At 38.4% G+C, this 25,148-nt stretch overlaps 2 protein-coding genes across 23 annotated transcripts in view; both read left to right on the forward strand.

Moving 5' to 3' along the window:
* The window catches only part of ryr1b (ryanodine receptor 1b (skeletal)), a 127,086-nt gene extending 109,953 nt beyond the window's left edge, over window positions 1-17,133 (forward strand). For 7 of the 15 annotated variants that reach the window (XM_016671662.1, XM_016671653.1, XM_016671655.1 and 4 more), the window contains 21 exons: window positions 1,232-1,360; window positions 2,321-2,425; window positions 2,620-2,649; window positions 2,914-2,943; window positions 4,178-4,259; window positions 4,338-5,647; window positions 6,973-7,052; window positions 7,770-7,944; window positions 8,067-8,153; window positions 8,447-8,701; window positions 8,774-8,904; window positions 9,004-9,046; window positions 9,198-9,331; window positions 10,507-10,567; window positions 10,642-10,788; window positions 10,863-10,997; window positions 12,499-12,655; window positions 13,137-13,201; window positions 13,275-13,375; window positions 14,439-14,490; window positions 14,568-17,133. In XM_016671662.1, coding sequence (XP_016527148.1) covers window positions 1,232-1,360; window positions 2,321-2,425; window positions 2,620-2,649; window positions 2,914-2,943; window positions 4,178-4,259; window positions 4,338-5,647; window positions 6,973-7,052; window positions 7,770-7,944; window positions 8,067-8,153; window positions 8,447-8,701; window positions 8,774-8,904; window positions 9,004-9,046; window positions 9,198-9,331; window positions 10,507-10,567; window positions 10,642-10,788; window positions 10,863-10,997; window positions 12,499-12,655; window positions 13,137-13,201; window positions 13,275-13,375; window positions 14,439-14,490; window positions 14,568-14,663 — 3,405 coding nt within the window. In that variant the 3' untranslated portion in view covers window positions 14,664-17,133. The remainder of the gene's footprint in view (window positions 1-1,231; window positions 1,361-2,320; window positions 2,426-2,619; window positions 2,650-2,913; window positions 2,944-4,177; window positions 4,260-4,337; window positions 5,648-6,972; window positions 7,053-7,769; window positions 7,945-8,066; window positions 8,154-8,446; window positions 8,702-8,773; window positions 8,905-9,003; window positions 9,047-9,197; window positions 9,332-10,506; window positions 10,568-10,641; window positions 10,789-10,862; window positions 10,998-12,498; window positions 12,656-13,136; window positions 13,202-13,274; window positions 13,376-14,438; window positions 14,491-14,567) is intronic. The other 8 variants (XM_016671659.1, XM_016671664.1, XM_007552381.2 and 5 more) reach the window with 2 other exon arrangements.
* A 96-nt stretch (window positions 17,134-17,229) lies between these two features.
* The window catches only part of LOC103138258 (galectin-4), a 9,960-nt gene continuing 2,041 nt past the window's right edge, over window positions 17,230-25,148 (forward strand). The window contains exons 1-13 of one of the 8 annotated variants that reach the window (XM_016671669.1): window positions 17,230-19,828; window positions 20,989-21,193; window positions 21,601-21,714; window positions 21,793-21,831; window positions 21,916-21,942; window positions 22,318-22,347; window positions 22,445-22,480; window positions 22,935-22,964; window positions 23,640-23,669; window positions 23,754-23,777; window positions 23,876-23,902; window positions 23,978-24,004; window positions 24,095-24,124. In XM_016671669.1, coding sequence (XP_016527155.1) covers window positions 19,650-19,828; window positions 20,989-21,193; window positions 21,601-21,714; window positions 21,793-21,831; window positions 21,916-21,942; window positions 22,318-22,347; window positions 22,445-22,480; window positions 22,935-22,964; window positions 23,640-23,669; window positions 23,754-23,777; window positions 23,876-23,902; window positions 23,978-24,004; window positions 24,095-24,124 — 798 coding nt within the window. In that variant the 5' untranslated portion in view covers window positions 17,230-19,649. Of the gene's footprint in view, window positions 19,829-20,988; window positions 21,194-21,600; window positions 21,715-21,792; window positions 21,832-21,915; window positions 21,943-22,317; window positions 22,348-22,444; window positions 22,481-22,934; window positions 22,965-23,639; window positions 23,670-23,753; window positions 23,778-23,875; window positions 23,903-23,977; window positions 24,125-25,148 lie in introns of all 8 variants that reach the window. The other 7 variants (XM_007552385.2, XM_016671666.1, XM_016671667.1 and 4 more) reach the window with 7 other exon arrangements.

Consider the following 25,148-nt stretch of genomic DNA (forward strand, 5'->3'; position numbering starts at 1 on the left):
GAAATTGAAGGTTTTTAGGTGCGTCTTATAGTGCGGAAAATACGGTATATTTAATACTTAGGTAAGACGTAAGAATCAAAAATAATTCCTTAATATTAATAAAAAGTTCTACAGGTAGAATATTCCACTGCACCGTTACCTAGCAACCCCAGCCAAGCCCACCCCGTTACCTAGCAACCCCAGCCAAACCCAGTAGCAACCCAGTTTTAGTTCCACTGGCTGATTATTTTCACTGATAACTTAATAAAATGTCTTGCCAGTGGAACTAGTATTTTTTTAATCAATATTAAGGAATAATTTATTTAAAACGTTTTCCAATTTCTTGCTGAAAAGGTACTTGCTAGTATTATTTCAAGAATACCAAAATATTTGAAATAGAAACTAGACCAAAAATAGATGGTAAGATTTTATGTTTTTGGAATGTGGATAAATAAAGATCTTATTTATATTTTTGTTTTGATTAAAGCAGTTTTAGTTTATTTTTGTAAGTTTAATATTATTCAAACCATTCTGAAAATGTCAAATAAGTAACTTTGTACAATATAGATATTTATTAGTTATGTCACATGCATGAAAAGTGTTGTTGTTTACTATCTTTCAGTTGGATCACTGGTACACTGCAAAAACACAAAATATCACCAAGAATTTTACTTATAAGTCAGATAAAACTGACTTATAAGTAACTTTCCAGAAAGATTTAGGATCTTGTTTTAAGTTAATAATTCCCAAACATTGATATTTTTCATTTATAAATAAGACATTTTTCCCATGTTATCAGGAAATCTGCCAGTGGAACTCGAGCTATTTTACAAATATTAAAGAATATTGACTTAAAACAAGTTCTTATATCCTCCTGAAAAATCATTTGTAAGTTAATTTTGTTTTAAGTCAAGTGTGTTTAAGATATTTATATCAGAAACTAGACAAAAATACTAGTAAGATTTTGTGTTTTTGCAGTGTATCAGTGACCGAACTGAAAGGTAGTAAATAACACTGTTTATGTATTTATATAATTAAACTACAGTTACTCATTTTATATTTTCAGAGTTGTTTTATTATTATTAAACCTGTAAAAATAAATCAAACTGTTTTAATCAAAGCAAAATATCATTACCAGGATCAAGTTTTAACTTTTTTATTTACTGTAGATTGTTGTGTAAGATTTTGTGTTTTTGCATTATAAGGCAGGAATAACAATAATTTAATAACTTTATATCATCTCCATGTCCAGGAGTCCATCAGCGATTTTTATTGGTATTACTCAGGGAAAGACATCATCGATGAGCCTGGAAAGAGGAATTTCTCCAAAGCCATGACTGTGGCCAAGCAAGTCTTCAACAGCCTGACTGAGTACATCCAGGTGAGGCACTGCTGACAATTAAGCTATGTTTTATTCATGCAGACAAACCTAAATGTGGATTAAATTAGCTCTGAATGTTGAAGACACGTTGTGTGTTATTATTTACATCTGGAAATTTTGTGCATTTGTGCAAAGCAGGAGGGAAAATCATGATTCTTTTACTTTCCATCAAGAATTTCATTAACAAAATGAAACCTGGAGAAGTACGTAGTATTAATTCAGTGCTGTGCGCCACAGCAAAGAGAAAAATGACACAGAAAATCCGTTGGACAACTCAAAACCATTCGTATCATTCTTTTTTTTTTCTTGCTGTCTGTGTACATGCAGACTCGTTGCCATAGCAACTGACAACAATACCACCAAATGTATCAGGATTCAACACCAAAAAACACTCAAATATTTTCCACACAAACAGAAAATTCAGTCTGTTAGTTTTACGTTTATTAATAAGTGATCGCTGTGGTAGATTAGCTACCGCTGCTATTAGCTAAGCTAACACAGTGGTGGTTGATTAGCTCATTTAAACACTTAGTCTACTGATGATCTGTCAGAGTTTATGTGAGGATCAGCTTTTTTTTTTTTACTTAACAGAAACACAGAATTCTGCAGCACATCCACATGTTAAAATTGTCATAGTCAAGCTAGCTTAGCCTCCCTCGCTATTTTTGATTTAATTATAAATTTTTTGCTGACCTCGTTATCGAATTGTTGTGGTGTTGACAGTAGCAAAGCATTGCGTCCCTGTTTCTATTATATATTCTTGGTACATTGAAGATTTAGCATGTTTTGTTGACAACTTGACAACTAAATCAAATGCTAATCATTGTTAGCGAGCAGCTTTTTGCCCTCCAGCAGGGAGATGTCAAAAGACGTCAGGCTGCAACGTGCCTATAGAATAATTTGGGTCTGGAAGGTGAAAAGATTTTAAAAACATGTGGTTTGATGTGTTGTGTGTTTCAGGGCCCCTGCACTGGTAACCAGCAGTCTCTGGCCCACAGCAGGTTGTGGGACGCTGTTGTGGGTTTCCTCCATGTTTTTGCTCATATGATGATGAAACTGGCACAGGTGAGGAAAAACCAAATACTGACATAATTTATCATCCAGCAAAATGTGACAGGGTGACATTCAGTGATAACACTGAGAAATGTTAATTTTTATTAGTGTTTTGCTGCTTTTATTGGCAGTTCTTAAATAGTGTGTGAACTGTGTTCTTGAGATGTAAAATGGTTTAAATCTAATATAACGTGTAATCCTGTTAGATGCACCCTGATCCTGGACAACGAAATGTCGTAAGATTTTGTGTTATTCCAGCAAACGTTTCATTCCCAGTTCTGTCATTCCCACTTCTTCAAGGATAACGCATGCTTTACTGTCGTTTTCAGTTCAGCATTCAGTTCTGCATCATTGATTTATTTCTTCCATCCTGCAGCCCTTTTTTCCACTAACAGCATTGCAATATTTCATTTTTTTTATCCTTCTTCCCACCATTTAATTTAATTGTAATATTTGTGATGCTAAACATGAAAATTCTTTGTCTATAAATGCAAACCCAGGATCATTTTTGGAGTAGAACACACTCTGAGGTAGTGATTTAGATTTATTTTTATACAAATCTTTCAAAAGAAGCACCCAGTGGTGGGCACACATTCGCTAATCTGCTAAGAGAGGAGCTAATTTTTGTTTTGCTAACTTTTAAGATGTTTAGAAGTTGTACAAACAGATTATTTGAAGAAGACGCTGAACATGTCTCATCATTTATGTTTGAGCTTTTGTAACTATTTTGATTCAAATAAATAGATACTTAAATGGGAGCTACAACCAAAAACTTCAATGTGGTTTATATGAACTTCCGCTAATATGCTAACACACTTAAAGTGGTGCTAAATTTTGGCTAACCTTAAAAACGTTTAGCGCGCTTAGCTTCTCCCGTATATCTATGTAGTGACGGGGAAACCTAACCTAATATGCTGGTAGCAGAGCTAATTTTTTCATTTTTATATTTTTTGCTAACTTTGAAAACATTTAGTGCAAACATACATGAATAAAATAAAACTAGATATAAACACAAATACAGTACCTAACGGCGTTATAGAACATGTAACGCACCAATTAAACTGGTGGTAGACTTTCCAGGGCAGATAAAATTTGATTTGAAGTTAGCACTTTAGCATTAGCTTCTGCTAAAGACTGCATTGCCATAGCATTTAGCATTAGTGGAACTTTCTAGTTAGCGATGCCATCTTTTATCACTCTTTAGCGCCACAAAAAATATAAATCTTGACATTACAAACACAAATAGGCTAATTTTATTGTTTTCAAAGCTGATAAATAAAAATAAATTTTACTTTTGTGGCATAAAAAAGTGCTTGTGACTAAACTAAAACACCTAATTTATTTGTTTCAATCATTTTCTTGCCCTCAGTTGTGAAACATAATCAGTTCGGCTCCTACAGACATTTGTGAAAGAATGGGCGTGTGTGTAACAACCACAGGTGGGCAGAGTACTGAACAATGTACTCAACAAATTGTGTCACTACTTCAGCATATTTTTAAATAAAAGTAAAAAGTAGCCTCCAAGAAATTACTCAAGTAAGAGTGAAAACATATTTGGTTGCTAGTATTTAGAATTAGCTTCCACTAAATACTGTGTTGGTGTAGTGCTTTAGCATTAGCAGAGCTAATGTTTATAATTAGTGCTTTAGGGTTAGCGCAGCTAACATTTTAGCTAGCTGTGCCCACCATTGGAAGTACCCGTATCTTTCAGTTAACCCGTAAAGCGTAGCTGAATGTATAATTTGTGGTGTGTTTATCTTGCAGGATTCGAGTCAAATCGGCCTGTTGAAGGAGCTGTTGGACCTGCAGAAGGACATGGTGGTCATGCTGCTGTCTCTACTTGAAGGTTGGCTCTCTAGCTGCAGATTTTCTTTCTGTTTTGGCTGAAATGTCCTAATATTTTCCAACACTTTGCTACTTTTAGGTAACGTTGTGAACGGCACCATTGCGAGGCAAATGGTTGACATGTTGGTGGAGTCCTCCAGCAACGTGGAGATGATCCTCAAGTTCTTCGACATGTTCCTCAAGCTCAAAGATATCGTGGCGTCCGACGCCTTCCGGGATTATGTGACGGATCCGCGCGGACTCATCTCCAAGAAGGATTTCTCCAAGGCCATGGACAGTCAGAAGCAGTACTCCCCATCAGAAATCCAGTTCCTGCTCTCCTGCTCTGAGGCCGACGAGAACGAAATGATCAACTTTGAGGAGTTCGCAGATCGCTTCCAGGAACCGGCGAAAGACATCGGGTTTAACATCGCTGTCCTGCTGACCAACCTGTCTGAGCACGTGCCCCACGACACACGCCTCCAGAACTTCCTGGAGCAGGCGGAGAGCGTGCTCAACTACTTCCGGCCTTTCCTCGGCCGCATCGAGATCATGGGGGCCAGCCGCAGGATTGAGCGCATTTACTTTGAGATCAGCGAGGCCAACAGGAACCAGTGGGAAATGCCGCAGGTCAGGGAGTCGAAGCGGCAGTTCATCTTCGACGTCGTCAACGAGGGTGGCGAGAGCGAGAAGATGGAGATGTTCGTCAACTTCTGCGAGGACACCATCTTTGAGATGAACATCGCGGCGTCCATCTCTGAGCCCGAGGGAGACGGCGAGGAAGAGAAAGACGATGAGGAGGAAGAGGAGGGCGGCGGAGAGGAGGCTGAGTCTGGAGAGGGTGAGGAAGGCAACGGCGAGGCCGCCGTTCCGGAGTCGGCATCAGCCTTTGCCGAATTCCTGAAGAGCGTCATGAACTTCTTCGGCATGTTCACCTTCCGTAACCTGCGGCGCAAATACCGCAAACTCCGGAGGATGACGGTGAAGGAGATGGTGATCGGACTGGTGACGTTCGTCTACACGGTTCTGATGGGAATCCTCATCTTCGTCTACAACGTGTGCAAGGGCTTCTTCACACTCATCTGGAAGGCTCTGTTCGGCGGCGGCCTGGTGGAAGGAGCCAAGAAGATGACGGTCACAGAGATCTTAGCCAGCATGCCGGATCCGACCCAGGACGAGGTGCATGGAGACCTGCCACCCGAACCCGGAGCTAGAGAGGTCCAGGAAGCGGACGGGGGGACGGACCTCTTGGACACCGCTGGAGGAGAAGAAGAAGAGGAGGACGGCGAGGAAGGGGAAGGTGGGCGTCTGCCTGGGTTCGACAAACCGGGAGGTCTCGGAGATTTTGGAGAAACGACAACAGAGGAGCCTCCAACTCCAGAGGGAACGCCGCTGCTGAAGAGGAAACTGGTGAGTTGTTCTGGGTTTATCATTATAGGTCAGTTTTACTTCATTATGACTTTTTGGTCTAATTCAGTTAGTTTTAATTAGCTTTTTACAGTGTGTTTGCTGGTTTTTATTAGTTAAGTATATATTGCTTAGTTTTAGTTTACTTTTTATTATTTATAGCAGCAGTTTCAGTTTTTTCATACTTTGATGACTTTTGAGGTGCAGAATTCAAACTGATCAAAGTATTGTATTGTGATTATGAACATATTAATTGGGTAATAAGTGATTCTTGTATTTTTACACAAAAATCATCATTGCCAAGATACACGAAAAACATGAACTACTTAATTGGTACAAGAAGGTAAAGTCTCAAGATTTTGTTTTGGCTTATAAAACATTTCATCACTATTTGAACAGTTTATTTAAATAAATAAATAAATAAATAAGCACAAATGAGAAATAAGACAAAACAAATTTACATCTAACTTTTCAGCAAGATATATGAGCTTGTTGTAAGTTATCAATAATATTTCATAGTATTGATAAAAAGTTCTAGTTTTGTTGGCAGATTGTTTTCACGGATAACATGAGAAAATGTCCTGCCAAAAATAAAATAATCTGCTAATGGAATTAGTTTTTCATAAATATTAAGGGATTATTATTAAAACAAACTTCTATGTCTTCTAAGTGAAAAAATCTGCCAGTGGAACTAGAACTGGGTTGCTAGGTAACGGCCTGGGCTTGACTGGGGTTGCTAGGTAACGGCGCAGTGGAACATTCTACCAGTGGAACTTTTGTATCAATATTTAGGAATTATTAACTTAAAACAAAGTCATATATCTTGCTGAAAATTTACGTATAATTTAGTTTTGTTTTATTTCAAGTGAACTCAGATGTTTTCACTAGAAACTAGACCAAAAATACTTTGTAAGATTTTGTGTTTTTGCAGTGTGGAATAGAATTCATAGTAACATAAATAACTTTTCATTTCTCATCTCATTAAAAAAAAACATTTAAAGAACTGGCTCTTGGAAAGCCATACATGTCAATATAGAGTATATGTAATGATATATAGATTTTATTGTGCTTTTATGTATTTATTATTAGTGCTGTTTGCGTTTTTTATCCTTGTATTTATTATTGTGGTAAACAATCAACCTGCCTGTGGGACTAAAGATGGAAATGAACTACATGGATATTTACATACAAACGTTCATTAGTACATATTGTCCCAGTTTTAAAAATAAACTTGAACATGAATTTGGTATCGATTTATTTTGTAAAGATGTTTTTGCTATTAAGACAAAAGCTGTAGCAGAAATCTTCTGTTACTGTAACTCAAACAGCTGGCTGCAGTGGGAGGACAAGGAGAGGAGGAGAAAGTTGAAGCAGAAGAAGAGGTTCCCCAGGAGACGGAGAAGGCTGAGTGAGTTTAAAACCTGCTGAAGGTCGAAAAAAGAGCCGTCTGTCTAATATTTAATCTAAAGTTTAAAAGCCAGGATCGTCTTTGATTTATTTGCAGATTTTTTTAAAGGTGACCTATTATGCTTCCTTGAACAGGTTAGGTACAGTTAAGGCCTATCACTTTAAATCTTAATAAGCTGCTGCTTATTAAGCCACACCCCCAACTCAATGTTTACCCTCGCATGTGAGAATGGCTGCAAACAGATATGCAATTATACAACGGTACATCTTTGAAAAGCATTAGTAGAGCTTACTGCACAACTAACAAGACTATAGCAAGTGATTTCTGGATGGTAAGTCAACAACAAAACACTTGTCTTTTCCAGCAGCCATTGTACAGCCCATACAGCAGTAAAACAAGCTGGAATTCTGCACAGGTTGCTAGGTGACAAGGGGAGTTCCGTTGGGGTTGCTAGGTAACGGCGCAGTTTGTGTGGAATGTGACCTAACAATTGGGAGATTTTTGAAACGGCTCATTTTTCAGATAGTAGAAAACATTAACTTACAGCCCAAAAACAGCTGGGTGTGTTTTTTTTAGTTAATTTTAAAGAAGCATTTAAAACCCAAACGGAAGTATAAAAACGTGCAAAAAGTGATTTCTGCATAATAGGTTTCCTTTAATGTTTACGTTTCTGGTAGCTGTTATCAGATGCCAAGCCGGTCTGTGTTTTTTTTCCAGCATTGAGAATGGAGAGAAGTCGGAGAAACCCGAGCCACAACCCGAGGTGAAGGAAGAAGAACCACAGGAGGTCGAGGAGAAAACGGTGAAAACAAAAACCAAGAAGGACAAGAAACCCGCCGAGGGCGGCTTTGAGTTGTGGAACGAGCTGGAAGTGCAGAGAATTAAATTCATGGTGAGACGCTCTCCGTCTTCACAGCAGCTAATCAGAGATACAAGCCATAAATCTAACGCGGATAATCCCAGAATGTCGGATTCTATTTCACCAAATGCTCTGATTTCTGTGTTTCCTCCCAGAACTACCTCTCTCGTAATTTCTACAACCTGCGGTTTTTGGCTCTGTTCATCGCATTCGCTCTGAATTTCATCCTGCTCTTCTACAAGGTCAGTAAATGTAGATTTATTTATCCAATATGTTATTCCCATTGATATATGTTGCTGGGTTACCTATTAGCCTTAGTAGCTAGTGACACTTTTTTTTTTATTTACATGTTTCCATTATGTTTGTTTTCGAAATGTCAGATTAATGGAAACACTGAGACTCTTTCAGATTCTTTGTGTGATGGTTTCATTTTCCCATCTGACTCGATGCTTAGCAAAGGTCACATGACCTCCAGTCCCCTATCGATGGTCCCCCCAAAAGGCCTGGGGTCTCACTCCCTGTTGGACCTTTGCAGGTGTCCGACTCTCCGCCAGGTGAGGAGGAGTTTGAGGGTTCTGGTCTGTTTGAGGGCTCCGGCCTGTTCGAAGGCTCCGGCGCCGAGGAAGATGGGTCCGGATTGGAGGAAGGTGGGGAAGATGATGACGAAGAGGGCCCGTTGTACTACTTCCTGGAAGAGAGCACCGGCTACATGGAGCCGGCCCTGTCTTTCCTCGCCATCGTCCACACCATAATCTCCTTCCTCTGCATCATCGGCTACAACTGCCTGAAGGTTTGGGCCGTTCCTCCTCCTCTGCACCGAGACGTTTGGCTTCAGCCTCATCGTATCTTCTGGTCCCTGCAGGTTCCTCTGGTCATCTTTAAGAGAGAGAAGGAGCTGGCCAGGAAGCTGGAGTTTGATGGACTTTATGTCACCGAGCAGCCGGAGGACGACGACATCAAGGGCCAGTGGGACAGACTGGTCCTCAACACGCCGTAAGAAATGCCCAAAAATATCCCTGTATGGTTTATTTAGCTGCAGTTAAGGAGAATAAGATTGATTAAAGTGTTTTTTACTCTTCTATCTAAATGCAGAACCTTCCCAAATAACTACTGGGACAAGTTTGTGAAGAGAAAGGTGAGTTTAAGATGCCAACAGCCATCCCCATCTACAATGACTCTTTGAAGAATTTTAGTTAAAATGAGTTGCAACAACATTTAATTTCCCTTTGGCATTAGTGAAGTGTTACTGAATTTAATTCACCCAAACGTTTCCGTGTGACGTCCAGGTTCTGGATAAATACGGCGACATCTACGGCAGAGAGAGAATCGCCGAGCTGCTGGGCATGGACCTGGCGTCGCTGGACGTCAGTGCCATGACGCACGAGAAGAAACCGGAACCGGACACCTCCATGTTCAGCTGGTACGCACACCTAGTTCAGATCTCTGGGTTTCCATTTTGGTTTCTACTGCTTCTGAAAACAACCCAGTGCTTAAAGAAACACCCTCTGGCTATGAGTTCATGTTTTATTTTTGGTGTCAAAAATCTCTCAATAGTCATGCTGTGCCATTACCTAGCAACCCCAACAGAACGCCCCCCGTTACCTAGCAACCCCTACGTAACGCCCCCTGTTACCTAGCAACCCCAACGGAACGCCCCCCGTTACCTAGCAACCCCTACGTAACGCCCCCTGTTACCTAGCAACCCCAACGGAACGCCCCCTGTTACCCAGGAAACCCAAAGGAACGCCCCCCCCCGTTACCTAGCAACCTGAGTGGAGATTTGGCTAGCTGCTGGAAAAGACAAATGTTTTGTTGCTGACTTACCATCCAGAGTTACAGATTTTTAAAATCTGAACCAAACGTTGGCTCTAATCATCTTTTTTAAAGGTAAACAGAACAATCCAATTTTCAACAGCCTCTAGATAAAACATGCCAAAAGGTTAGGGGTAACAACGTACTGTTCATCAATTTCTTAGGCTTAAAACATATTCTATGTAATGCTAAGGTTAAATTTAGCTTCTGTCTGTCTTACCTTCATGTTTAAAGCTTTCTCTGTACGTCTGTTTACAACACATAACAGCACATCCTCATTGTCTTACGCAGCACTTCTTACATCTGTATATTTAGTAAAATCACCTGCAGATTTGCAGCAAGATGACTCTTTCTACTGTTACACTCTAAAACACCACACGTATTCTTAGTTAAATTCAGTTTGTACGCTGTATTGAAACTAAACTGCTGAATCAACTCGAGCAATGCTAGTAACATACTAGCATGTTTAGCCTGAAAAGGTACAAGACTCAGTTGCTGTGTGTAACTTTTGCTGTTGTGGTGGATGGTTGCGGGACGGTTCCAGAACGTTAGCGGACGTACCAGCTGCTGGTCATGAGTGTAAACGTTGAGATGGGAGCGTGGCCTGCAGCAGCTTATTGGGATTTAAACTAAGCACTGAAATCTCATTATCAAAGAATGATTTTGTGAAAAAATTATGTTTTGTATAGGCCATAGATCTATCCTAACCTGTTCAAAGAAGCCTAATAATTAACCTCTAAATCAGAACAGACTAAGAGGTAATTGTCTCTCCTCTCTCTGCAGGATAACATCTATTGACATCAAATATCAGATCTGGAAGTTTGGGGTCGTCTTCACTGACAATGTGAGTAAAACTAGCCGCCTGGACGTCAGAATATCAGGTCTGATGTTGCTAATCCTCCTTCGTTCACCTGTCAGACATTCCTGTACCTGGTCTGGTACATGCTGATGTCCATGCTTGGACACTACAACAACTTCTTCTTCGCTTGCCATCTCCTGGACATCGCCATGGGCGTCAAAACGCTGCGGACCATTCTGTCCTCCGTCACCCACAACGGCAAACAGGTGGCGTGCCCGTTAACGGTGCATTGTTGGGGTGTAGGGGTGAAAGCCGTGTCTGACCTGAGTGTCTGCTGCAGCTGGTGATGACGGTCGGCCTGCTGGCTGTGGTGGTGTACCTCTACACTGTGGTGGCCTTCAACTTCTTCCGCAAGTTCTACAACAAGAGCGAAGACGAGGACGAGCCGGACATGAAGTGTGACGACATGATGACTGTGAGTGGAGATCAGCTCTGGAAAACAGCAACACTTAAAAAACACAAAACCTTTCCAGTTGGTTTAGTGTCTAGTGCAAATGTGTTGAAATAAAACAAAACTAACTTAAAAGTAACTTTTCAACAAGATATAGGAGCCTGTTTTAAGTAAGGTCCTAATTCCTTGATATTGATAGGAAAAGTACTGATTCCATTGGCAGATAAATTAACGCATTACAGGGGAAAACTGGAAAACGTTACCTAGCAACCCCAGCCAAGTGCAGCCCGTTACCTAGCAACCCCGTTCTAGTTCTACTGAAGGTTATTTCACCTATAACATTGGAAAGTAGAATTAATTCTTTTTAAATCTACATGAAGGAATTATTTACTTAAAACGAGCCTCTATTTCTTGCTAAAAAGTTATTTGAAAGTTAATTTTGTCTTATTTCATGTGTACTAAGATATTTGCACTGGGAACGAGACCAAAAATACTTTTGTGTTTTTTTGCAATGAAGCGTTTTGTTGTATAAAGAAATGGTAAATAATAAACTGGTACCATCAATTTATTTAAAAAATGAATCAGATTAATTATGATTAATAAAATTTTGCAAATTTAAATCTGTACACAGTCTGCCACACTCAACCAATTAAAATGTAAACAATTATCATATTTCTATGTAATATATTTCAGCCCTAAGCAATAAATCAATTAATCGCATAATAAATTAAAACAAACTCAATCATTTACGTGATTTATTGTTTTTCTCTTTCTACCAAAGGCTGCGTGACAAAGTCTTCAGTCTTTGGTTTCAACTGGCTCTTTTTGTGGAGGATAATTTTGTTTGCAGAGACTGTTTTGTTGTTTATTTATTTATTTATTTTGGATATTTAAAATGTCTTCCAGTTCCAGCGTTAAATGTTCATTAGAATTTAAAGTTTATTCATCTTTGAGAATTTGTTCTTGCATTATTATTGCATTATCACCTATATATTATTTAAAACAAGAATATTATCGTTTATCACAACATCTTGACAGGCCTAATATATTCTTCCAGGAACTAAGGGAAAAATCCATTACAAGTAGTGGTTCATTGAACAGCAAACAGATGTTTTACTTTCTAGTTCTTGGGCGTTCCAACCCCTTTGTGATGCCGCCCTGGGCAACTGCCCAGATCAAAAACCGCTGCTGTAGGCACGGTTTGTGAAAAACGTTTTATTGTCTCAAATGTCTGAATATTCCAGGTTTTCCAGGTTTTTATATTCAGAAAGCTTTAAAGGAAGCCATTTTGTTTTAAACGTTAATTCAGAAACTCTCCATTCATTTTCTATGGAACGTTGCAATGAGGTGAAATTCGTACATGTGAAACTTTGAGCTTATGCACATAATGTTAGTTTGTTTAATCTGCGTTATGTAATACTGACATGTTGAAACTTTCAGATTTAACCTTCACACTCCTAATAAACTAAATTTTCCCCGTTTCTGGTTGGATGCTGGTTGGATGTGTTTCATGGTTGGTTTGTAGTGTTACCTGTTCCACATGTACGTCGGCGTTCGCGCCGGTGGAGGCATCGGAGATGAAATCGAGGATCCGGCCGGGGATGAATACGAGCTCTACCGAGTCGTGTTTGACATCACTTTCTTCTTCTTTGTCATCGTCATCCTGCTGGCCATCATCCAGGGTGAGTAGGAGAGGCTAACGCGAAAAGCTAACAACCAAGAAGCTAAAGCTAACGACTTTATGTTGGACACTATGAACTAAAGATATTAAATGTTTGGTCGTCATCAGTTGGTGGATTTTCATGTTTCAGGCTTCAGTGAAATGAAAAAATATTAAACAAAAAAATTATGAAACATCAAATCAAATGCAGTTTTAGTGAATCAGGATTCATGAGTCGGTTAAAGAAGGTGATGGATGGATGGATGGATGGATGGATGGATGGATGGATGGATGGATGGATGGATGGATGGATTTTGTGGCTGGTTGGATGGATGGATGGATGGATGGATGGATGGATTTTGTGGCTGGTTGGATGAATTCCATGGTTGGTTGGATGTATTTCATGTTTGGATGGCTGGTCGGATGCTGGTTAGATGTATTTCACGGTTGGATGCCGGTCGGATGCACGGTCCTGCCATCCATCCTCCTGTCTCTGGCTGCAGGTTTGATCATCGACGCCTTCGGTGAGCTGAGAGACCAGCAGGAGCAGGTCAGGGAGGACATGGAGGTGAGCCCCTGACCTTTGACCTGAGCCCTGTCTCTGCTGCCTGCAGGCCCTTTACTTCCTGTTTCCCTTTCAGACCAAATGCTTCATCTGTGGAATAGGAAGCGACTACTTTGACACAACGCCGCACGGCTTTGAGACGCACACCTTAGAGGAGCACAACCTGGCCAACTACATGTGAGCCAAGATCTGAGTAAATCCATAATCTGCTGATTCTGTGAGGAGGAATCTGTTAGCACGAGTTCTTTACAGAACACTGCAAAAACACTAAATCCTACCAAGTATTCAGCAAATAAATATGAGCCTGTTTTAGTCAATAATTCCTTAATATTGATGAAAAAGTTCTAGTTCCAGATTATTTCATTTATAAGATGGAAAAGTGTTTTGTTATAAATAAATAAATCTGCGAATGGATCTGCTGTTTTATCAGTTATTATTAAAACAAACTCCTATGTCCTGTAAGTGAAATAATCTGCCAGTGGAGTTAGAATTTGGTTGCTAGGTTACGGGTCGGCTTGGCTGGGGTTGCTAGGGAACGCGCAATGGAATGTTCAACCAATTGAACTTTTTCATTAACATTAAATGGTTTTCTAAAAAAGGTCCTAAATCTTAATGAAAAGTTCCTTGTAAGTTAGATTTGTCTTATTTCAAGTGCAGTAAGATATTTCCACTACATGTTCAGGCAGACTCAACATGTACCTAAGCTAGCAGATACACTGCAAGCTTCACTTATGTAGCTAGCAGTACTTACCAAGTATTTTTGGTCTAGTTTGTAGTGGAGATGTGTTTTTACACTTTAAATAGATTAAACTAACTTTTCTGCAATAGCAGGGTTTTCTTTTCCTCAGTGTATTATAAGCCTGGCGGGCCACCAGGCTTGGCATTGTTCATTTATTTAAGTTTTTTTAAAATGTTTGCATTTTTTTTAAGACTTTGTAGTTGGTGTTCAGATATTAATCTTTCAGTAACACATAATTATCAAGTGATATTTTCAAATTTTCTGTCAACTTTAAACATTTTTAACTCAAACACACGGTGGGATGAATGACTGGCCCAACCACCAGACTTAGCAAGTTTTCTGGGGTTTGTTGGTTGTTTTAAGTCAATAATTCCTTAATATTGATCAGTAGTTCTAGTTCCACTGGTAGATTATTTCATTTATAACAAGACTCCATCTTATAATTGAAAAAATCAAGTTTTGTGTTTTTGCAGTGAAGAGTGGATGTTTTCCTTGTTTCAGGTTCTTCTTGATGTATCTCATCAACAAGGATGAAACAGAACACACTGGCCAGGTCAGTCATTTCCCTTTGCTGCTGTTTTTATTTCCAAAGCTTTATAATTCTGTTTAATTTTAATATTATTTTCCCAGGAGTCGTATGTGTGGAAAATGTACCAGGAGCGATGCTGGGACTTCTTCCCCGCTGGAGACTGCTTCAGGAAGCAGTATGAGGATCAGCTGGGATAAACCGCTCCACTTCCCGACAGGAAACAGGAGGAAAAGTCCTGAAGCTCAGAGCTGGAACACATCCGTGTCTTAGTTTTGTCATTTGTCTTGCATTTTTTTCTCGTCTGTTCGAAGCTATGCACACCTATCGACCGCACTTTTCAGCAGCAGGTTGGAGAAAACGACCCGGGAGGCGAAACGAAGCTTCTGCTGCGAACACACGGCCTTTCCTGTCTAAATTAAACAGACTGCCTTGTATATCGCCTGAGCGCGTGGCGGCTAACGTAGCCGCTAGTGCTGTAAACGTTCTAGTGCCTATAGCGACGCCACTGCTTTAGCCGTCAGTCTCAGTAGCTTTTCTTTGAGGTTCAACCTTTTCCACCCAGAAAATCTGAAACGGTCACAAACTCACGGAGTCGAGACGACTGGAGTTCTTCTTCTCTTGTTTTCATAAGGAGGTTTAACTCTTTAAGGGCGTCTTCAGTTCTGATCATGAGAGATTTAGGGTTTTCTGTCATTTTTGTGGAAAATCAATCCCTGTGAGCCTTTTGGGTTGTTGTCACTTATGTGCCTCAGAGGATTTGTTAGCATGAGAGGTCCGCGTTTCGAGCTGCTGTGTGTTTTGTTGAGTTGTTAGCAGTGGTGGGCACTCTTCTGCTAACGTGCTAATAGCAGAGCTAATTTTTTGTTTACTACTTTTGCTAACGCTGAAAACATCTGTCACGTTTATTTTTCTGGGTAAATTCTAATGTGCTAATAGCTAAGCTAATTTTTAGCTTAGTATTTGAGCTAACTTTGAAAATGTTGAGCACACTTAGCTTCTGCTAAAAAATGTTTTCAGGTAAATTCTAATGTTTTGTTTAGTGCTTTTGTTGTCTTTGAAAACACTTAGCACACTTAGCTCCCCCTAAACTTATATTTCTGAAACACTCAGCACAATTTGCTCCCCCTAAATGTATTTTTCCAAGTAAATTGGGGTATGCTAATAGTGGAGCTAATCTTTAGCTTGCTGCTTTAGCTAACTTTGAAAACATTTAGCTCACTTAGCATCCACCAAATGTATTTTTTGGTTAAATTCTAATGTGCTAATAGTGGAGCTCACTTTTAGCTTAGCGAGTTGCTAACTTTGAAAGCATAAAGCTCACTTAGCTTCCCCTAAATTATTTTCAGGTAAATTCCTATGTGTTAATTTTCTTTTACTGTTTTTGTGAGAATAAGTAGAATAAAGTTTGACAGCTATGTCATTGTTTTTGGTTATAAACTGTCCAAACATGAATTATACAGGAACAAAATAAAATATAAAGTAGAAATCAAGATGTAAACATAAATGGGTCTGTAGTTGTGAAACTACAGATTTTATACTGTCAAAATTAAATTCAGTGCAGATATAATTTAAATTGAAGTTAGCGCTTTAGCATTGCTTTCTGCTAAACATTTTATGCTTTACAGTTAGTGGAGCTAATGTTTGATTAGTGCTTTAGGGTTAGCGCTGCTAACTTTCCGGTTAGCGGTGCCCACCACTGTCTGTCTGTTCTGTTCTTATCATTACGTTTTAATGCAGCCAAACCTCTCAGTGCTGCTTCAGCAGTTTGAGAAACTGTGACAAACCCAGAAATAAACGTTATTCACAGATCAGAATCAACCTGCTGGTTTCCCTTCCTGTTTGGGCATTTTGTATCTGAGCCAGTAGGTCATTATTTTGTTCCTCGTTCTGACAGGAAAATGACTCAGTGGAGGTGAAGTGACCGATTTTACGTCTATTTGAGTTTCGCTGTCTCGAAATGAAAGATTCTCACAAGCGATCACGAACTGCTTGAACTCGGACCGACTTGACAAAAACACGATATGTGGAATAATAATTATCTGTTTAGACACTCTTCAGTCTTACAATGTGGATCCCGTCTCTCTGCCATAACCGATGGTGAGACGAACACACATCCGAGGGGAACGCCGAGGTAATTAATTCTGTTTTGCGCAGATTAAGCCATTTAGAGAGACTTTATGCACAACGCTGGTGCACTGAAATAAGTGTTGAATGTATCTAATAAGAACTTGATGAAAAGACATATTTTACATACACCATGGATTCTTCTATTTATTTTTCTTTAAGGCTCTGATGTATGGAAATAATTAAGTTTTCAGACATGAACGTGTCTCAAACTGAAGATGGTGGAGAGATTTAGTCTTACAATGAAAATGGCCTCCGGTTTGGAGAATGTTTGCTTTTGTTTCGGCTCGTTAGCTTTTTACCATAGATATTTTTAGAAATTCAGCATATGGATAATTTGTCTCAGTCAAAGTTGTGTGTGATGCGTTGATTTCTGACACATTCACAAATTCTCCATGTCGTATAAATGGCTGGTTGGAGGCGGAGCGTTCGGTTGGGCTGATGGTTGGAAGGTGAATGGAGGTCACAACTTTCCACTTGACTGAGTGTCTCTGACTAAACTCTGCGTTTCAATATGGAATAAACAGATTATTTTAAGGACAACTGGAGCGTCTCGTCATTTGTTTGAGCTTTTTAGATATTCATCAGCTTAAATGGAAACGAAAACATCAGGGTGGTTTATTTGGGTTTTATCAGCATTTCCGCTACTCCGCTAACATGCTAGTAGCAGAGCACGGCTTTTTGCTAACGTTGAAAAAGTTAGCCCAATTAGCCTGCCCCATATTTAAATGTCTGAAACGAGGTAACCATTGATGGGGACACTAATGCTAACAGTGGGGCTAATGTTTCATTTAGCACTTTTGCTAGCCTGTAAACATTTAGCACACTTAGCTTCCCCCATATCTAAATAACTTAAAATAAGTATCAGGCACATTAGTGAAAATCTGCTAACAGCTGAGGTAATTTTTCATTTAGCGCTTATGCTAGCCTGAAAATGTTTAGCACACTTGGCTTCCTTCAAAATAAGTTCCCACTGATGGGAACCTTCTCCTAATTTGCTAGTGGTGCAAATTTTAATTTAGCGTTTTTGCTAGCCTGAAAATATTTAGCGCACCTAGCTTCCCGGAATTAAATTTTTACATTTAGTCTAAAGCGCTAATTTTAATTTTAAAAACTTTCACTTGAATAAAGTCTGAGTTAGGTGGGTATTTATTAAAAACAATAAACACAGAAACAAAATAAAACAGTAGAGAGCAGGACGTAAACACAACATCTAAGGGATTTATAAAACTAATCAAAATTAAATTGGTGCATGTGAGTTGTTGTCTTTCAAAGCCAGATATAATTTTAATTGAATTTAACGTTAGCTTCCCCTAAATGTCGTGTTGTAGCATGTAGCGCTAGCAGAACTAATAATGAGGGTGCTAGGATTAGCTTAGCTACCTTTTAGCTAGCTGTGTCCACCAACAGGAAGTTGCTTCTGCTTGAGGTGGAAGACATGTTTAATAAGAAATGTTTCCACATTTATTCACGTCTTTTTAATCTGAAAAGTGTGGTGTGCCTTTGAATTCAGCCAGCCCTGTGTAATTTAATCTCTGTTTAAATCCAGCAGTTCTGTGACAGTTTAGTGATACTGAAAAAAAAGCACCATGAAACCCAACAACCAGACCAGTTTATTTTTTAGTTATTTTTTAACCACATTTCAAAAGAAAAGCAAAGTGTGATTTTCACCAGTTATTTTTCAGTAAAATTGTATTTATTTTTGTCAGTTTCAGGTTGTTTCCCACTGCAGACTTTAGCATGTTGATGATTTAAACCATACATTAGTTTTAAACTAAGAGCAGTTATTTTCTAAAATACATGTAATTTTTATCGATTAGAAATATTTTCTTTGATTTAAATGTTTCCGTTTTGACAACGTAGGTTGGAATATTTTAAACATCCTGAGTTTCTACTGGGCTTTTATCTTTAGTAAATATGAAGGATTTTCTGATAAAAAGATGCAGATTTTCCATTAACTTTCCTGCTTTTGTTCCCTGAAACATTTGTATTTGTACACATGCCTTCGCGCTGAGTTTGCAGGCGTTAAGCGGATTAACCTCCCATCTCAATGCAGAACAAAAGCAGAAAAATACCCGCAGTTACCCGGCCGGAGGTAAGGATGGGCAGTTTCTGTTTCCTGAAAATACTTAGAATCACTTTAATTAATGTAATAACAGAGGAGCAAAGAGATCAGATCACAGGAGCTTCGTTTTGAATATGGTAAATAATTAGAGTTTTGGTTTGAGATGTTGAACCGGCTGGTTAAAACACGCCCTGCATGTTTTATTAACTTTTCTCTCCAGTTAAAGTCAACAGGAACTCAGCAGCTCGTTTGTCTGTTTCTCCTCCCTCCTCCTTCGCTCATATAAAGTAAAGTTCAGATTTTCCTGCATCGTCTTTCCTGCTCCTGTTTTCCCGCTTTCTGTTTGTCGCCATGACTTTCGTCGCTCCTCCAGGCTACCAGCCCGTCTACAACCCCGTGAGTATCTGCTGCCGGACTTTGACTGGACCAAACGGACGAAAACGGTCAAAAAAATGTTTTTTGTTTTTTATTTTGAGCCTCAAAGTTCAGTTTTAATGTAACAAGTAAAGCTGAGGCAGTAGAAGTAATTTAATTACCAAAGAATGACGGAGTGTATAGAAAATATGTAAAAATTAAATTATACGAGAATAAAGTCGTAATTCTCGTATAATTTCAACGTTTTTCTCGTATTTTTAATTTTACTAATAAAATGGATCCGTTAACATTAAAAAGTCTCTTAGCAAGTTGAATATAGTTTTTGTGACCAAAAACAATCAAATTGAGTTTGAGTTGGATTTTTTTACCATTCTTCTTTTCAAAGCTTAATTATGTTCAAGGCTTTAATCTGCAGATTTTAAACCTGCTTTATTAAATCATCACAGCGCCACTTATTTAAGGATTTTAGTAAATTAATTTACGAAAATCTTGTTTTTGTTTTTAAAGGTTCCACTTTGAGAAATCGTGAAAGTTAGTTGGATGGTAAAACTATCGCTCTCAAACTGCTTTTCAGTTCGTTTTTAACCTCAGAAGTTGCATTCTAGACTTTTTTTTACTCATGCTGGTCTTTTTCGTTTTCCTCAATAATCGCCTTTCAGCTCTAAAAGTTGCTGATTATTCTAATCTGAATTATTTTGGGCCTCTGCAGAGCATTCCTTACCTCGGCCCCATTTATGGCGGCGTTCGGGTCGGAGCATCCGTCTACATCCAGGGATCGGTTCCTGAAAACATCACCAGGTGAGTTTTTAAAACATTTTACTGAATCTGAGGCTTTTTTATCCATTAAAACATTTTTATTTTCTCCAGAGAAACTTGTGTGACCTCTCTCTCTTTAACTCGCCGCTCGGTTTTTATCTCCTTTTTTTACAGTCATCTTTGACTTTGGGCGTGTATTTAAAGGCTGTTATCGGCTAAAACACACAGAGAAAAATGTTTATTTATTTCACAACATCTTCTGTTCCCGGATCCACCCGATTACATTCTGCAGATTAAAACTGTTTCCTCCTGTAAAAGTGTTTACAATTCCTCTACATCATCCCTTTATGTCACAACGCAGCCCAAAGTTTAAATCTATTTTTTATTTGATAGACAAACACAAAATAATTTGGCTACATGTGATTGTTTTTATAGGAAATAAAACAATATTTATGGCGAGGTAGGAAGGCCAATGTAGAAAGAAAATAAAAGGAGTAAATTTCCACAAAAAACTTTTTCTATTAATCTCAGAAATTTTCTAGAAAAAAAACTTGGAAATTTGCTGATGGCAAAAATTGTACATTTGCAACAAAAAAAAAAAAAAAATTTTAGATTAATCTTATAAAACTTATAGAAAAGCCAAAGAAATGTCTGAGCATGAAAAGTTGAAAATCTGAGATAGAAAAGTTCAGACATTTTGAAATGAATCTCAGAGATTTTCAAGAAAAACCCTGGAAATTCCTGAGCTTGAAAAATCTGAAATTTGTTTAAAGTAAAAAATTGAAATTTTGAGGTTAATCTTAGAAGTTTTCTAGAAACAAATTTGGAAAATTATGAGTTTGAAAAAAATGAAACATTTGCTAAAAAACAACTAAAATTTTAGAGTAATCTGAAAAATATTCTTTAAAAAAACGTGGAAATTTACATTTTTTTTTCTCACTTTTGGAGCTCAGAATTTTTCCTTTTTTTCTTTAGAAAACATCTCAGATTAATCTCAAAATTCCTGAGTTTTTTGGCAGGAATGTTCTCCCTTTTTGTGGAATTGCTTCATGATTCTGTTTGTTTCTGAGAAACATCTGAAATGCTTCTGAACACGAACACTCGGCTCTTTGTCTTGGTTTGCTCAGAATAAATCGACTTCGGTTGTGATGTGAGAATAAGTTGGAGGTTTGCTGCGGTTAACTCGGTTCTGTCTCTCCCAGGTTTCGGATCAACCTTCTGTGCGGAGAGTCGGACTCTAGCGATGTCGCCCTGCACTTCAACCCTCGATTCGACGGCTGGGACAAAGTGGTTTTCAACAGCCGCAAAGACGGATCCTGGATGTCGGAGGAGAAGATCCGCAGGATGCCTTTCTCCAAGGGCGAGGCCTTCGAGTTGGTCATCATGATCACTTCCAAGGGATTCCAGGTAAACAACAACAAGCATGTGGCTTTAAAGGGAACCTATAAATAACACATTTTGAATATTTTTATACTTCCATTCAGGTCTCTACTGCTTCTAAAAACAGCTTGAAAAACAAACCACCTCATCAGTTTTTGGCAATAATGTTTTTTTTGTTTGGAAATTGAGTCGTTTCAAAAACCTATGGAACATATGTCACAGCAATCACTCCAGCCAAACCAGCCCGTTACCTAGCAACCCCAGCAGAGTTCCGCCCGTTACCTGGCAACTCCAGCAGACCTCCAGCATGTTTGGTTAGCAGGTTTTACTGCTTTATGCACCAGATGCATTTAAAGTGACAGAAAATGGATGTTATTGATGTTCTCACTGATTAATTGATTGATTGATTAATCTTGATCTTCTTTCTGTTCCAGACTAAAGTCAACGGGAAGGACTTCTTCCTGTTCCCTCACCGCCTCCCTGTGGAGCAGATCCGGGCCATCCAGGTCTCTGGAGACGTTTCCATCCAAACCATTAACATCATTGGGGTGAGCCACACCAGTCGGCCATTTTAATGTCAGTAGATAAATGTAGCAGAAGGTTTCCTGAACGTGTGTCTGCCTCAGGCTGCAGGCGGCGGCGGCGCGCTGCCTGGAGGAACCGGAGTGAGTAAGACAGCCTCACTCAGCTAACAGCTTTACTTTCCTCCATTTGGTCTCATGTCTCAACTATCCATGGCTTATTCACAGGGAGGATATCCAGGAGGCAACATGGGGGTTTGTATTTACAATCAATCAATCTATCAATAAATCTATCCATGTAAAATACAAAACTAACAACAAAACAATATTTTTTTCTGGCTTTATTTGACAGATTAATGTAAGACATATGATTAAATATGTAAAAACAAACATCTAAAATGTCATAACTGTGGCAGAAAGTTTTATTTTTTAAATTAGGCAATTGAAGAAGTTATAATCAACACCAACTGTCGTAATGCTTGACTTCGTGCCCGTGTGCTCAGCTAGCATGACTATGAAATACTCAGGGGTTTAATGGTCTGCTGGATGCAGCGTTGTCGTCTGATTTTTTCTTCTAGAAGAAAGTTTGTCAGAAATAAATTGAAAGAGAAAATATTCTCTTCCTTTCAGCAGGGAGGATACCCAGGAGGCAGCATGGGGGTGTGTACTTTTAAAAAAAAATTTGAATAATTTCCTTTCAGAGTGGCTCAAAGTAAATCAAAATAATTTTTTAATTACTTTTCTGACAAAAACCCAGGGTGGATATCCTGATGGCATGGGCGGAGGAATGGGAGTGAGTATACACACTGTAAAAACACAAAATCTGGCAAACATCTTGGTACACCTCAAATAAGACAAAATAAGAAAACTTACAAGTAACTTTTCAGCAAGATACAGCAGCTTGTTTGAACTAAATTATTCTTTAATATTGATGAAAAAGTTCTAGTTCTACTGGTAGATTAATTCACTTATAACAACGGAAAATGTCTAATGAGTGAAATAATCTGTCAGTGGAACTAGTTATTTTTAATCAATATTAAGTAATTATTCACCAAAAACAAACTCTTGTATCTTTCTGAAAAGTTATTTAGAAGTTAGTTGTGTTTTATTTTTAGTGAACTAAGATATTTGCATTATAAACTAGACCAAAAATACTTGGTAAGATTTTATGCTTTTCCAATATAGAAAGTTCAGCTAAAATTAACATTGTATGGAAAAGTTTATTTCATATTTTCATTTTTTTAAAGCAGGGAGGATATCCAGGAGGCCACATGGGGGTGTGTAGCTCTTTATTATTATAATAATTTCCTCCATATAAAAATAATTTAAATGACTTTCTCTGGTTGAAAATCCAGGGTGGATATCCTGATGGCCTTGGTGGAGGAACAGGAGTGAGCATGTACACTGCAAAAACTCAAAATCTTAAGTATTTTTGTCTAGTTTCAAGTGCAAACATCTTGGTGCACTTCAAATACGACAAAACTAACAGACAGCCAATGTTTCATCAAGACATAGGAGCTTGTTTTAAGTCAGTAATTCCTTAATATTGATTTTAAAACAAAGTTCTTGTTCCACTGGTGGAATATTTCACTGCACCGTCACCTAGCAACCCCAGCCTGTTACCTAGCAACCTCAGCCAAGCCCAGCCTGTTGCCTAGCAACCCAGTTCTAGTTCCACCAGCAGATTATTTTACTTTTAACATGAGAAAAATGTTTTAAATCTGTCAGTTGATTTTCTACGTCTTCATTAGTATTAAGTAATTATCCACCAAAAACTAACTCTTATATCTTTCTGAAAAGTAGAAGTTAGTTTTGTTTTATTTTTAGTGAACTGAGATATTTGCATTATAAACTAGATAAAAAAAATACTTGGTAAGATTTTGTGTTTTTTCAGTGTGGAAGGTTCAGTTCAAATTAAAACTGTTTCTTTAATATTTTCATCTCTTCTTCAGCAGGGAGGATACCCAGCAGGCCACATGGGGGTGTGTAGCTCTTTATTATTATTATTTATAATAATTTCCTGTAGATCAGAATAATTTAAATAACTTTTTCTGACTGATTTCCAGGCTGGATGTCCTGACGGCATGGGAGTGAGTACATGTCTCTAAAGTCAGATCAAAACATTATTAACGGCTCCGTTTGACATTTTTTCCTGTAATAATCACCTGAAACGTGTAAATATTTGCAGGGCAGATACCCAGGAAGCGACATGGGGGTAAAATCACAACATAACCGTTAATTACCATCAAACGACGGTTTGTGTCATAATTATTACATTACTTCCAAACAGGGAGGTTTTCCAGGATCCCACCTGCCGGTGAGAGAAAAGCTCAGTAATATTGGCATCATTATAGTTTCATACTCATGTTTTCTGATGTTTTTCTCTAATTTTTATAAACCTGTTCAGGGGATGGCAGGGCAGCCGGTCTACAACCCAGTAAGTGTTTCTAACAAACACTTTTATCTCTCACTCTTTTGTATAAACACGTAATTAATGAATTATAAATAATATTTGTTTCGTTTTTAAAGTTCCTGTTTTCATTTTGAGCAGGTCTCAGTTGTAATGTTTGTTTGCCGCCCCCTGGTGGTTCAGTAACTGACCTGCAGTTTGTTCTTGACATTTCTAGTTCATGTTTTCAGAATCACAAAGTAATGAAATAATTTACCTGAACTGACCTGGAGGATCTTTTCTCCTGCTGTTTGTAAAGTTACACAGTGGAAAATAAACAATAATTTGGCTTATTTTGTCTGTCATAAAAAAAAACAAAGTTTCATTTTCCAGAATCATGTTTTCAACATTTATTTAAAATGTTTAGATTATCAAACGAAACAATTTCTCATTGTTAGCAGTAGCAGTTTCAGTTTAATGATAATATTTATATTATTTAGAATATAATTCCTGCTCCTTTTGTTAACTGTCTTCAACTCAGTGGTGGCTTTTTCTTAACTTACCTTCAAAATAAAAGCCTCATCTGAAAGTTAAGCAGAAAAAAACAATACTTCTCTAAATCAGCCGAACAGAAGAAGAACCAGCAGCTTCATCGTTTCTGTCCATCTGGTGACGTCTCACCTGGTTTGCATCTCTGTGATTGGATGAACCAATATAGATTATTGATTTCTTCAGTGGTTTGAAAGGCGACGGGTCTGTTATACAAGAATATCAGCTGGGAAGGAATTAGGATTAGAATTAGGGTTAAGGTTGGAGTTGGGGTTAAGAAATTAATCTGTTGTCTGTGCAACAAGTCTAAATAAATAGTATTGAAATTATTTATTCCAGATTAATAACATTTAATTTCTGTTTCTAATGTTATTTAAAATCAAACAAATTATATTTGTCATCCTAGAGTAGTGCTCTTGGGGGTCCTCTGGGGGGTCTGGGGGCCCAAGAGGTCTGGGGGTCCTCTTGGGGGTCTGGGGGCCCTCTGGTGGTCTGGGGGCCCTCTGGTGGTCTGGGGGTCCTT

Source organism: Poecilia formosa, unplaced genomic scaffold (genome assembly GCF_000485575.1).
Source record: "Poecilia formosa unplaced genomic scaffold, Poecilia_formosa-5.1.2 Scaffold48, whole genome shotgun sequence".
Taxonomy (NCBI): domain Eukaryota; kingdom Metazoa; phylum Chordata; class Actinopteri; order Cyprinodontiformes; family Poeciliidae; genus Poecilia; species Poecilia formosa.